The sequence below is a fragment of the Salminus brasiliensis genome, chromosome 3, assembly GCF_030463535.1.
Source record: "Salminus brasiliensis chromosome 3, fSalBra1.hap2, whole genome shotgun sequence".
Classification (NCBI taxonomy): Eukaryota; Metazoa; Chordata; class Actinopteri; order Characiformes; family Bryconidae; genus Salminus; species Salminus brasiliensis.
In genome coordinates, this window is record NC_132880.1 from 23,174,203 (window position 1) to 23,186,906 (window position 12,704).

The 12,704-nt window shown below is 40.8% G+C and overlaps 1 protein-coding gene across 1 annotated transcript; it reads left to right on the forward strand.

The window, feature by feature from the left end:
• The first annotated feature begins 2,116 nt into the window (after positions 1–2,116).
• On the forward strand, positions 2,117–12,447 carry LOC140551852 (cyclin-dependent kinase 5 activator 1). Its single transcript, XM_072675608.1, has 2 exons — positions 2,117–2,425; positions 4,466–12,447. The coding sequence occupies exon 2, from the start codon at positions 4,607–4,609 to the stop codon at positions 5,606–5,608; it is 1,002 nt and encodes a 333-aa protein (XP_072531709.1). The 5' UTR covers positions 2,117–2,425; positions 4,466–4,606; the 3' UTR covers positions 5,609–12,447.
• Positions 12,448–12,704: the final 257 nt, after the last annotated feature.

The window sequence follows — 12,704 nt, forward strand, 5'->3', positions numbered from 1 at the left end:
AAGCCAGCTAACACAAACAGGTTAACATCAGTACGCATACCAATCATACATGAGAAAGAGCTTCTGACTACATTTCCGGTTCCAATAATGCAATTAAATTTTTTTAATAAAGTTTTCAATAGTATTATAATTCAACTGATATTTCCCAAACTTCTAAGTATCAAGCTGGTTTCTGAATCCCCAACAACACTAACTGAAACCACAGAGCAAAGTTTGGAGCGGCCAGCACAGGAGCACAGGCAGAAAGCTGTTACACACAAGAGCTTAGAAGAACTTGCTAGTGACCTTTGAGAAGGTCTAACTTAGTAACATAATGAGCGGAACCTACATTATCCACACAGTCATCCACTCAAGGGAGCAGAAAAGAATCTGAACTGCATTTAATTATCTATGGTCAGTACAAAACCTAGATATTTCAGAGTGTGAAATGACATCACAGCAGGCCCATTCACCAAAAACAGCAACATCACTGCTGCCTCACAGCCACCCCATTACTACAAAAGGGCAATGTACGCATGGCATCAGCCACCAATGAAAGTGAGCATACATAAAAAAACATTAAGTGCATTAAGTGTGATTTCATCGTGTGAGGGGGAGCTCCATGTCGCTCAGCTTGTGCTACGCCACAGTCCAAAGGCAGGTGAAAACAGCATGGTGTTTTCTGTGTGACATTTGAAAGGCACCAATTTACACCTGCTTGCATCAGTCTGCCCTCTGCTGCTGCTCAGGATCTCCCCCGCTCTTTTCAAGCTTCACTGATGCCCATCACGTTGGTTCCTAATCATAATCAGCCATAATGCAGCCCTTTATTCACTGTGTACTTCTGTGCCCTCATTAAATTCAAATAAAAGAATCTGACAAAAAGACACTAATTTGTTTCCTTATTCTTTTCCTTAAGAATAATATGGCTTTATTAATGTCTTCCAATGAAGTAAGCAGTGCAAGGATCTGGCCTTATGTTAAAAAAAATGGGCACTTTTTTCCTTAAAAAGAACTTTCCTAATAAGTATTGTTAAAAGCTCCTAAAAGTGACCACAAGTTAAAAGTTTAAAATATTTTTAGGTTATTTTGGCAATTAATTCATATAGTTTATTCATAATAACTCTAAAAAGACAATTAAAAAGATTCTAAGACACTCACTTTTATTAGTAATACAATGAATGCATTTCAATTAGACAGAAAACAAACAAAACAATTAAACTGAACATATTTCGTGATGTCTTCTCCACCAGACCAAGCCCAAGGGGCTTGCTTTCTTCAGATGTTCTGCTACAGCATGTTAAATTGTATACTCAGTGGCCATGCCACTATTTGACAGTAGCTGCAAAGGCAAAAACACACTTTAATCAACCATTGTTTAATCCTGATTACAAATAAAGAACTCATGCCCTGATTTAATAAACCAGATGAGTTGACACCTTTCTCACCTTCTAACACACAGATTTCTACCTGCATCTCAGCATGTCTCGCTGACCTCCTGTTTTGGATGGCAGCTCATCACCTCAAACTCAACCCCAGCAAGACAGAGCTAGTGTGCTAGTATCCCTGGAACTGCTGGACTTCACAATGATCTTCCTAATGATAAATTATTGTTAATACTTACCCAGTTCAAGTATATCTGTCCGTCCATGCTTTAATCTGAGGTAACATGGGTTGGGCATTTGCAACAACAACAACAAAAAAGATCTGTACACAACATTTTCATCAGTCTAATTTTTATTATTTATATATATATATATATATATATATATATATATATATATATAATTATTATTATTATTATTATTATTTTATATATTATATTAAATCTAGTATAAATATTATTATTTTTTCTAATTGGCCCCAACACTTGCATTCAGCCAAGTATTGTATTGGCCTCCTGTGCTACAATTGCTCCTCGGACGTGATTGGTTAGCAGTTTCTGCTCTGCCCCTTTCCACCTGTATTCTTCACACAAGCACAAGTGATGACAGAGGAGTGTAGATGGATGGGATGAACTACCAGCCAATGCCAGCGCAGGAGGGCGGGGCTTGTCGGAATACGGGCGGGAATAGAAGAATAACACTGCGCTCCACAAGGAGGAGTTCCCGCACATAGTCTCAGTGCGCAGCGCAGCGCAGCAGCGCTCCGTGTAATCAGCTCGGTGACTCTGAAGCAGCCCTGCTTCTCTTCGTCCTTCCCTTTGAAACCGAGCCGGTGTGCACGAGCTGCAGCACATAGACTGGACTGGCGATTGTACACAGGACTGGACGCGCTACTTCAAGCCATGTTGAGCAAACTCTGACCACGCTTGGATTTGGTGCGCGGTGGAAAAGCAGGGCAGCTGCACTGGAGAATGGGATTTGTCACCTCGCCTGTACTGTACATGCAGTTGGAGTAAGGTTGGAGCGCACGGTTTAGGTTTTGGATATCCACCGTGCAGGAGGTGAGCATCCCATACACTTCTAATATACCGTGTTTAACAAGTTGGTGCGTCTGGAGTAGGGAGTGCTTTACGCACTACACACACTGATTGCACTGTTGATTGCACTGCATTGTCATTTCCAGCATGTGTTTAGACTAATAGTGCACTCCACCTGTGTTATTCCGAGTGGTCATTTGAGGAAAGACTGGTTAACTGAGTTGTGCTTGGGTCACAGGCTGTAAGTGGGTCAGATTTAGTGTCCGTCTCCCTCACGAGACTCAGGGGTGTTTGAGGGGAAACACAATGCCCTGCAAATCCGTGTCTGGTACAGTGTGGAGCAGGACCAGTGTTGACACAAATCAGGCTGGGAAACGTGCATTCATGCCTTATTGCCTTCAGTCAGAGGCTTAAGCGTTCATACCAACACCTTCATACCTTTGAATGAGTGTAGATTCTTATGCATGTCCCTCTTGGACACACATGTATGTCTTTCCATCTTTCCATTCCAAGTTTTTTTTTTTTTTTATATCCTTTATCTGCATCTGTAAACTGCATCTATTTTATTTATCAAAATATTATCTGACGCTTATTTGACTTCCAGTGCTTTTCACCTCAAAATATCCTAATGTTGCCTCATATATCAGCAGATCTACTACATTAATAATGTTGGCATACACTGTGTCCACATGTTTGTGAATACCCCTTTTAATGAATGCATTCAGCTACTTTAAGTTGCATCCACTGCTGACATAGATGCGCAAACGCACACACACACACACACAAAGCTTGTCTAGTCTCTGGAGAGAGGTATTGTCAATAGAATAGGACTCTCTTGAGCAGATACACATAAACCTATTGGCACCGTGCGTAATGCCAGGCGTGGGATAGAGCAGTATAAAGCTCCCCGGCATTGAGCGGTGGAGCCGTTGAACTGTGTTCCCTGGAATGACGGATGGTTTTGGGATGGTTTGGGGAGTTGCAGATGAAGTGAGGTGATGACCACCTAATATCCTGACCACACTAACGCTCTTGTCGCAGCGTACAATCAGATTCTCACAGCTATGCTCCAAAATCTCTATATAATATGTGTTTTCTCTTTATACATCAGAATATTTGTTGTAGGCTAAACTGAATATGCATATCATTTCTCTAAACACTTCATGTTAATAATATATACTTTTCATAGTAAGATTTGAGTGAGTTTTGGATGTTTTGGTACCACTTTCCTCTTACACCTTCAGTCAAATCTTTGGGGGCGCCTGTCATTTCTATTTTAATATAATGTTTTCACAGTTTGCAATAACTGGCCATAATATAAACAAATTAGTTTGGAAATGTATTATCTTATTTTCTTATTATTTGAAATAAATGTTTAATGATGATGGTTTACCTGCATGTGTTATAGAGCAAGTTTTAAGCAAAAATATCATGTATATATTTCATGTAGATATTAGTACCCCTTGTTGGGATTTCAGCACTAAAAACACATTTGAGTTTCAATAAAGAAAACTGTCACTAAAAACTATGTAAACCAAGTAGGTAACTTGAAGCTAACTGTAAAATATGAATATACCAAAGGCATTGGAGCACAGGTTTATCATCACTAAACCTTTGTGACCGTGATCAACTGTTAGTTGACTTATTATACATTGATTGCTGATAGGGGTTGTAATCTGATCTTAATAGTAATATATATAATGTATAGTTTTCTGAGACAAAGTTGTTTTTAGAGTTTTGGTGCTTTTTACAAGTCAAGAGAATCCCAGCTGTCCATAAAAAAGGTTTGGGGCACAGAGTGTTTTGGTTGTTTTGTTTGTCAGTTTGCAATATTAAAGAACAGATATTTAAACAGTTGCATACATGCAAATATTTTGCTAGTTTTAGGCCACCCATTTCAACACCATGTCAACATTCATCAGCAATCAAACCTGGTGTTTAAACAGAGGTTCATCAGAGCCATACGATTCCAAGAATCCAAGTGTCCAGACTTTTATCTCTACAAACTAAATGCATTACCAATGTTTGTTGTAGCCTAATCTGCATTTATATCTCTTTTTCTAGAGTCTGTCTGTGCTGTTTTATTCTGGAGGATTTCAGCCACTGAACTGGGGGACAAACAACGCAGTTTGACATCATCGCTCTTTCTGCACAAGCCCACACCGTATAGCCTTTGAGTCACGGGGCCTCGTCAGTCCTCTCACCATGGGCACCGTTCTGTCCCTGTCTCCAGGTCCCCGGAAACCTGGTTACTATGACGACCGGCCAGGCTCCCTTAGCCGCTACCCCAGCTTGAGCAGCCGCTCGCTGAACTGCGCTCAGAAGGAGCATGGAGGCCTCAAACGTGGACAGTCCATCTTCCTGCCTGCTCTGACCTGGAAGCGCCTGGTGGCCTCCACCAAGAAGCGGGGCAGCTCTAAAAAGGCTTATCCCAGCGGTTTAACCCAGGGAGCTGTTGGAGCACCACTAAACAACAATAACAACATCTACCAGAACCTGAAAGACCCATCTGTCTTGCACCTCAACCGAGAAAATGTGAAAAAGTCCCTGTCGTGTGCTAACCTCTCCAACTACGATGGCCCAGCAGGTCTAGGCCTGGGGATGGGAATGGGAATCGGGCCTGGCTTGGTAAGCTATGGTAAGCCACAGCAGCTTTCTTCAGTCAAGAAGGTCCCTCATGGTACCTGTGCTGCTTCCCCAAAGCGTGTGATTGTCCAGGCGTCTACCAGCGAGCTTCTGCGCTGTCTAGGGGAGTTCTTGTGTGGACGATGCTATCGGCTAAAGCACCTGTCCCCTGCTGACCCTGTTTTGTGGCTTCGGGCTGTGGATCGCTCACTCCTTCTCCAGGGCTGGCAGGACCAGGCCTTCGTAACCCCAGCCAATGTGGTGTTTGTCTACATGCTTTGCCGTGACGTGGTGGACGGCGACCTCGTTTCTTCGGAACATGAGCTGCAAGCCATACTTTTAACCTGCCTCTACCTGTCCTACTCTTACATGGGCAACGAAATCTCCTACCCACTCAAGCCCTTCCTGGTAGAAGCAGCCAAAGAGGCTTTTTGGGACCGCTGTCTGGCCATCATTGATGCCACAAGCTCTAAAATGCTCCGCATCAATGCAGATCCACATTTTTTTACACAGGTTTTCGCAGAGCTAAAAAGCGAAGGTGGCTGCGGCCCACAGGACTACGGCCGTCTGCTGGACCGGTGAAAAAGGAGAAAAAGAATAATAGAGAAAATTAAGAGCTCCCTCCATCAATGCATCTCCACCAGAGTCTTTTTTCGTCCTTGTCTGAGTCCTGACCTGAAAATCCAGTACCTCCTAAAACGTTGGTGGTGTAAAGATCTGTAGGGCCACTTCAGAATTGTTCAATCACTGTCTGGTCTTCTGAGGCACTTGACCTTATTTCAGCTTCGATATTGACTTTGTCAAAATCAGACATTAGACCTCCTTTTTGACCAGGACAGAACTTTAAAGCAGACGTGGGGTGCCTTGAAAATTAATTATGTAAATGCAACTGCATTTTCAGTAGTAATTCAGCGTTTAACACTGACCTCACGTTACAACATGTGGCCAAATTACACTGCTGGCAGCATCTTCAAGGTGGTGATAACATTTCGTTTCTGTTGACATAGAAAAGCACATGATGGGAGAAACGAGACAATACTAACCTGCCCTCTGAGCCAGTTAAAGTCTAAAACAGTACCCACGACTCCCAAGTCCAGGTCACTGCGAGGCACAGAAATTGAACAGTGTACCCCTGACATTACTTGAACGATAGGTAGTCTGTTCACTCTGTCTCAGCACCTGCTCCGTTAAGGTGGAAATGCTAGAGTAGGTCACTTGTCCTGTCACCAGGATGGTATAAGACTGCGCTGTCTCTGTGAAAAAGATGGGTCTGTTTTTTTTGGGGACCATTTCATGTGAGATGATGCGTCTGGTCTATTCATCAAGTAGAAGGACAGAAGGATTTCCTCCCCTAACAAGAAGGATTACCTCCAGAGAAGCACATCATCTCAACTCTAAACAAAACAATAGCAACACATGTCAACAAGTGAAAATGACCCAAAATGTGAAATTGAAGTGTTGGTTAAGGTTTGCACTGCAAAACAATTCTATCTTGGCAGGGAAATCATTTTGATGATACATCTGTATGTTACATGCATTGTTACCTAAACAGAAGTTCAAATATGTGGATTATTTATTAGCAAATTTATCTGGGTTATTTATTGAACAAAGTGGAATTATCTTCATTGCTTGTTGACAAAAGCAAATCTGTCAACAAGACACTTGTAGTAGATAACATTATTTACAACAAAGTGTAGAAATAAGTTAAATAATGGTATACTATTCTCACGACAGCCTATATTAGATTTTTAAGGTGACTTCACTTGCCAAGATATCGTCCTGTCCACTGTGGTACGTTTTGTGGTTTTCGTCATTAAACCATATTCTTTTCAGGAAATATTAGGATGCTTTTGGCCATTTAATCAACAGAACGTTGTGCACTTTTATCCTCCAACTAATCTAATCGAGGTCCCCCTCTATCTAATAGAGATTCCAAGTGGAAGCAGAGAGTGTGTATGCATGGGTGCACGGCAGTCATCAGCTGTTGGTCACTGCCTTGTCCGTCCTTTATTTCATGTACACGGCATTAGGGTGCCGGCTGCTGTGACATTAACAAGATTAAGAGATTACCGCTGCGCACACACACACACACACACACAAACACAGTGCTTCTCCTTGCTCTCCAGTCCTGTGGGTTAATCCACACTGCTTGGGTATGTGTGTATGTGCCCCAAACCTCTCTGGCTCACGTTTGTGTTCTCCTCCAGGGCAAAGAACTGAGCCGAGGTGAAAATGTGTTTTAACAGGAAGTGACTGTCTGAGCGGAGTGATTTTGATCACATCAGCTAAAGTATCTCTAAAGAGCTCGCTGTCACAGGCACACTTTTCACAGATGCACTTTTCTCCAGGTGTGTCCTCATTGAAACTGGGGTTTCAGGGACACAGAATGCAAAAAACATTCAGAGCTGCATTGAAAATGAAAAAAATTGAAAACGAAAATGAAATTACCGAACTGCTTTGGTATATTTAGTTTATGTGGAAATGATGCATATATTTGAGTAATGTCAGTGCTGTTTTCCACCTAAAAAGGTCATTTGAAATGCTTGTTAAACTCCTTTTTACTGCAACTTTTATTCAGGTTGAATACACTGTTTCAGCAAAAATGGAGCAAAGCCAAATAGCATCCATCCAAATCTCAGAGAGACACTTCAGATCAGCCTCCCTTCTATTTTTTAACAGCCTGGCTCCAAACAGGCAGTTCTGAACACTTCCTACAGTGGGATCACTATTAAGTTATTTTGACATGGGTCCCACGTGTGTTTTTGTACTCAAACTTGTGTGAATACAGCACAGATGAGCCCCTGAGCCAGAGGGGGTTCAGGGTGTGTGTGTGTGTGTGTGTGTATGTGTGTTAACGCTAGGGAAGCATGCAAGCTGTGCATGCAACACTCTGTTCCTTTCAGTTTCCAAGCTGAAACAGCCCCTGCTATGAAGCAGTAGAAAGTGAAAATGACAAAAAATACAGTTACCTTCAAAGAAACGCCTCAGTTGGCTGGCCTTCAGTCAGGAGACAGATTACTCTGAGCACAAGTCTGTTGGAAAGTAATCAGACATAGACATGAGTCTATAAACCATCCATAATGGATTACCAATGTAACATTCAAGCACGCATGCAGCATCCCACAAATACTTGTTTTTATACAACACCAGGATGTGAGGTCATACATGTGTCTCGTATGTTTTCTACATACTGTCACTGTCGCATAAAAATCACTAATATTTCATTTTTGAACCCTGTTTGAAAAAGCATGCTTTCCTGTATGTTCGGTGAACATTTTGTGATGAATGGACAGATAGAATTGACCAAAAATGGCTTGGATGGCTTGGAAGTTACTCGTCCTATATTAAAATTATTCATATTTATCTGTAAAGGTAGTTTTGTAATATGATGGTGGTAACATATATCTCGAAGTAATGATAATTTTTACTACTTTACTTGCATATTTTATGTTTATAGATTATTGGAATACAATAATAAAAGTATCAGGTACTTTTGGTGCATTTCTTGTGGTCCAATTATCATAAAAGGTGGACATAAAGTAAAGGAAAGCAAGCATGAAAAAAATTACAAAAGGTTCTGTTCCGACAGTGACAATATGTATGCACCTCTTTATATGACTAAATATATATACATGCAAAAACCTTCTATCCCATAGAAATGTTTTCATAATAACAATAAAAATTTTGCCACAATAACTGAACATTTTAGAACTAATTTTCTAATTTACGAATTAAAGTTTCCAATAGAAACGCTTTATATATGTATATAAATATGCACTAGGAGTGTAACAAATCACAAAATATAGAATTTGATTTGATGTTTCAATATAGCAAAATAAGGAGTCATTGAAATTGTGCCTTAGGTTAGTAGGTTTATGTCTTTGTTTTTTTTAACACTATTAAAGTAAGGTGTTACAAACTAAAGCTGAGCTTTATAACACTCTAGCCACAAGCTCAAACAGTAATAACAATACAATACAATATTTTCTAAGCTTAATTCTAAAGTTAACCCTAATCATATACTCAAGAACCAAGAAATAATATTCTTGCTTATTCACTTTTTGCTCTTGCTGTTATTAAAAAAGCCTTATTTGATATTCCTGGAGATTTCCCTACAAATGCATGACATTGTGTCATGGAAATACACACACATACACAATACGCACACACACATACACCCTAAACTCTCTTCCCTGTGTGTATGTGGGGTGGTGGTGGCAGTGGCGGTGGGGGGTGCAGGTGTATAGTTCAGCTGTCCAGTTGCGGGTCAGACAGGGCAGTCGAGACAGCATGTGGCAGGACAGGACAGGAAGCAGCTAATCTCATTGTGCCTGAGCGTTTTAGTGCAGTTAACCAAACCTGTTTTACACATACACACACACATTACTACCATCTCTCAAACACATACACACACACACATTCATCCATGCACGGTTTCAGAACATTATACAGGCAAATGCACCCATAAAACCCTATTGAGTTTTGAAACCAGCAGCGAAGCACACGTGCACATGCACGCATCTTCTCCCACACACACACATATATATATACACACACACACAGGGTGGTAATCCGTTAATCCTTTCCTACCCAATCGTGCAGAGAGAGATGAAAATGCAGTGCTAACAAGATGCCATTCAGGTTCAGATCAGAAGAGATTTAATGTTTTCTTTTTTCTCTTTTCACACTCCCTCTGCCCTGGGCCGCCAGCGACCCTCCACACACCCCAGCACGGGCACTCGGCCAGTTTTCGATTAGCTGCCCGCTGGTGTAATTATGTAATAGCCCCATGAACAGCTACACTTAAAAGTCAGTGAGCGGTTGGCTGTGGTATGAATTAGGAAAGTTCAGTTCTGTGAACTCTCCAAAACATGCTGTAATACAGCACAGCGATTAGTGCCAGGATCAGAATCAGACTAGAGTGCAGCCAAGTTCATTTCAGTACAGCTATCCCCCTCTTTAGGGTTTTGGAACCCTGGCTCAGCACAGTACGCAGCTTGTCAAGAGATTGAGGATGTAGCTCTAGCTGATGTTAGCTAGATGTCTACTACTCAAGCTGAAGCTTACTAGATGTGAGCCACTCTAGTTGATGCTACCCAGATCCATATACCCATAAATATACACTATATGGACAAAAGTATTTGGACATACCTCTTAATCATTGAATTCAGGTGTTTTATTAAGTCCCAATTACACAGGTTTATACAACCTAGCCATGCAGTCTGCTTTTACAAATGTCTGAAAAAAATCTGAAAAAATGGGTTACTATAAATGATTCAAGTGTGGTACTGCAATAGAGGAATTTCTTCCCTCCTAGATATCCCTCCTTCGACTGTGAGTGGTATTTTTGAAAAGTTCTTAGGCTCTGCGTAGTTGCAAACCGGCTCGTATGGCTGCAAAAGGGGGGCGACCTCATATTAACGCCTATGGTTTTACAAAGGAATGTCATAAAAACGTTGTTAGGTTTAATACTTTAAAATTAAAACCTGCTCTATAAAGCATTTACAACCCATTGATGAACATGATGCTAAATTGCAGAGATTTGTCTTACCTGCATTGACCAAAAACAGTGAAAAAGTGTCCCCAAACTTTTGACAGGCAGTGTACAGTACAGCATAGAAGTGTGGAGGAAGCTAGACGCCTACAGGATAGGGTGAGAAGGCCAGAGGGTTTTTATTAAGGATAGCTTATGTGATGACTCAGACTTTAGCATGCCTCTGGACCTTAGTATTTAGTGTCTGTTCGCGTGTCTGGCAGGGTCCATTTGCAACCATAGGGCTTCTGCTGCAGCGTGAGGTGCTGTGGCTTCAGATTAGCCATTACCCACCATTACACTCAAACACACACATACACACACACTACACTGTCCTGTTCACTCTCAACAAACACACCACTTCTTGTCTCGGCCTGCTTAACTTGATTCAATATCCCCTCATTGTGCCGCTAGAGCACAGATAGGGTGGTTGTTCTTGGCCTTGGCTGATGTGTACTGGCCCTATAAGGCCTATGTAGGGCCCTGTTATGGTACACTGAGTACAACTTGCTGTGTGAGACGCCAGTTTTGCTTCCATTTGGATTCTCATGTCTGCTTAGCGTTGGTTCAGGCTCTGGCCTATCTCTGCCTTGAAACTGTTTATTCACTGTTTCTCTCACTAGGCATACAGTAACTAGCTCTGGAACATGTACTGTCAGTAGCACACATGCTACGAGGCGAACAGTACATACATCATGGGTGTTTTTGCAGAAGTTAGGACGAAATATTATAAACACAGAATATGTAAGCAGTTTGTGAGAGTGCAGTAGTTTGAACCATATTATGTCTGGTTTTGCCTCAGGAGTAGGGATGGACTGAGATATCCAGTTGTTTTCTTTTGAAAATAGTAAACAAAAAGACATTGGAAAAGATTTTCACACAATTTCAGTTAATTATGAGTCAATTAAGAGTCACATTATTTGGCAGTTAATTGAATATTAATGCATGGTCATGCAAATATAAATTAGGGTTGTCAACATTTACTCTTTTTACTGCAAAAATAATTAATAATAATAAAAATTGGGGTTATCAGCCATCCTGTCTCGTGAGTACTGCTAGTTTACTGCTAGTGATGGACAATACATTTAAAAATTAGTAACAAAAAATTAAGCATAATTTTTGTTCATGAGCCAATGTTCTGTCAAGCACTGCTGTATTCTTTGTCAACACAAACACTTAACAGGACCGTTGCAAATGGATGGTCTTTACCAATCAAATTCCTGGAAAGGACTTATATATCTGTTGCCAACCAATCACACTTAACGCCACATATAATTGTCCAGTGACAAACTTTGGGAGGATGCTCATCCCACTTGGGCTAAATAATACCAGAGACTTCATCGACCATAAAAAAAAAAAAAAGGTCTTCTGAATATTCGTCTGGATTACAGAGCGCAAACTAAAGGCCTTTGGACACTGGAGCGTATCTTCACGCCAGAATGGACTACTGAAGACCTCAAGCATATTTCTCTCAGACTGCTGTTCTAAGACACAGTTGTCTCTGGCCTCGTTTAGAGACTCAGGATTTGAGTGTTGTTCTTAAAGTGGACTCCACCATTACTCTAATGGCCATTGCTCTATGAGTTGTGGTTACTGAGGTTTATCAATGTTTTCAATGCTGCTAAATATATCTATATATGAGTAGAGTTCAAATGTAGAGTCTGCAGCCAAGCAGATTAGAAAGTAAAGTAGTTCAGTGTAAACATGTTGCTGTAAAACAGTGTAAAAACAGTGTATATGTATAAGAAGTACATGAATCATGTTGCTACAGTGGTGATGTGCATGCTGGCCTAGCTCCTTTTTAAGGATTTGTTTTTTTTTTAAGTAATTAAACATTCAGGTTGGATTGAAATGTTTGTTTTTGTTAAATTAAAATATATAAAAATGAGTTAATCACTGAGTTCCTAAAGCACTAATGTCAGTAGTGTTAATATGTTCATTATAGACTACTCTGTTGGCTTTAGTCAACAGTTTACCTTTTAGTTCAACTTATTTTCTGTGCGTGTGTGTATGTGGTACCTGTTGTAGGAGGTCAGTGAGGTGGCTCCTAAAAAAAGGAAGTGTTAGCCATCCACTTAAAACAGAAGTACCATAACCATAAAGTCTCACTTCCTTTGTTTTGAAATAGAGGCTTATGTGAGGAAA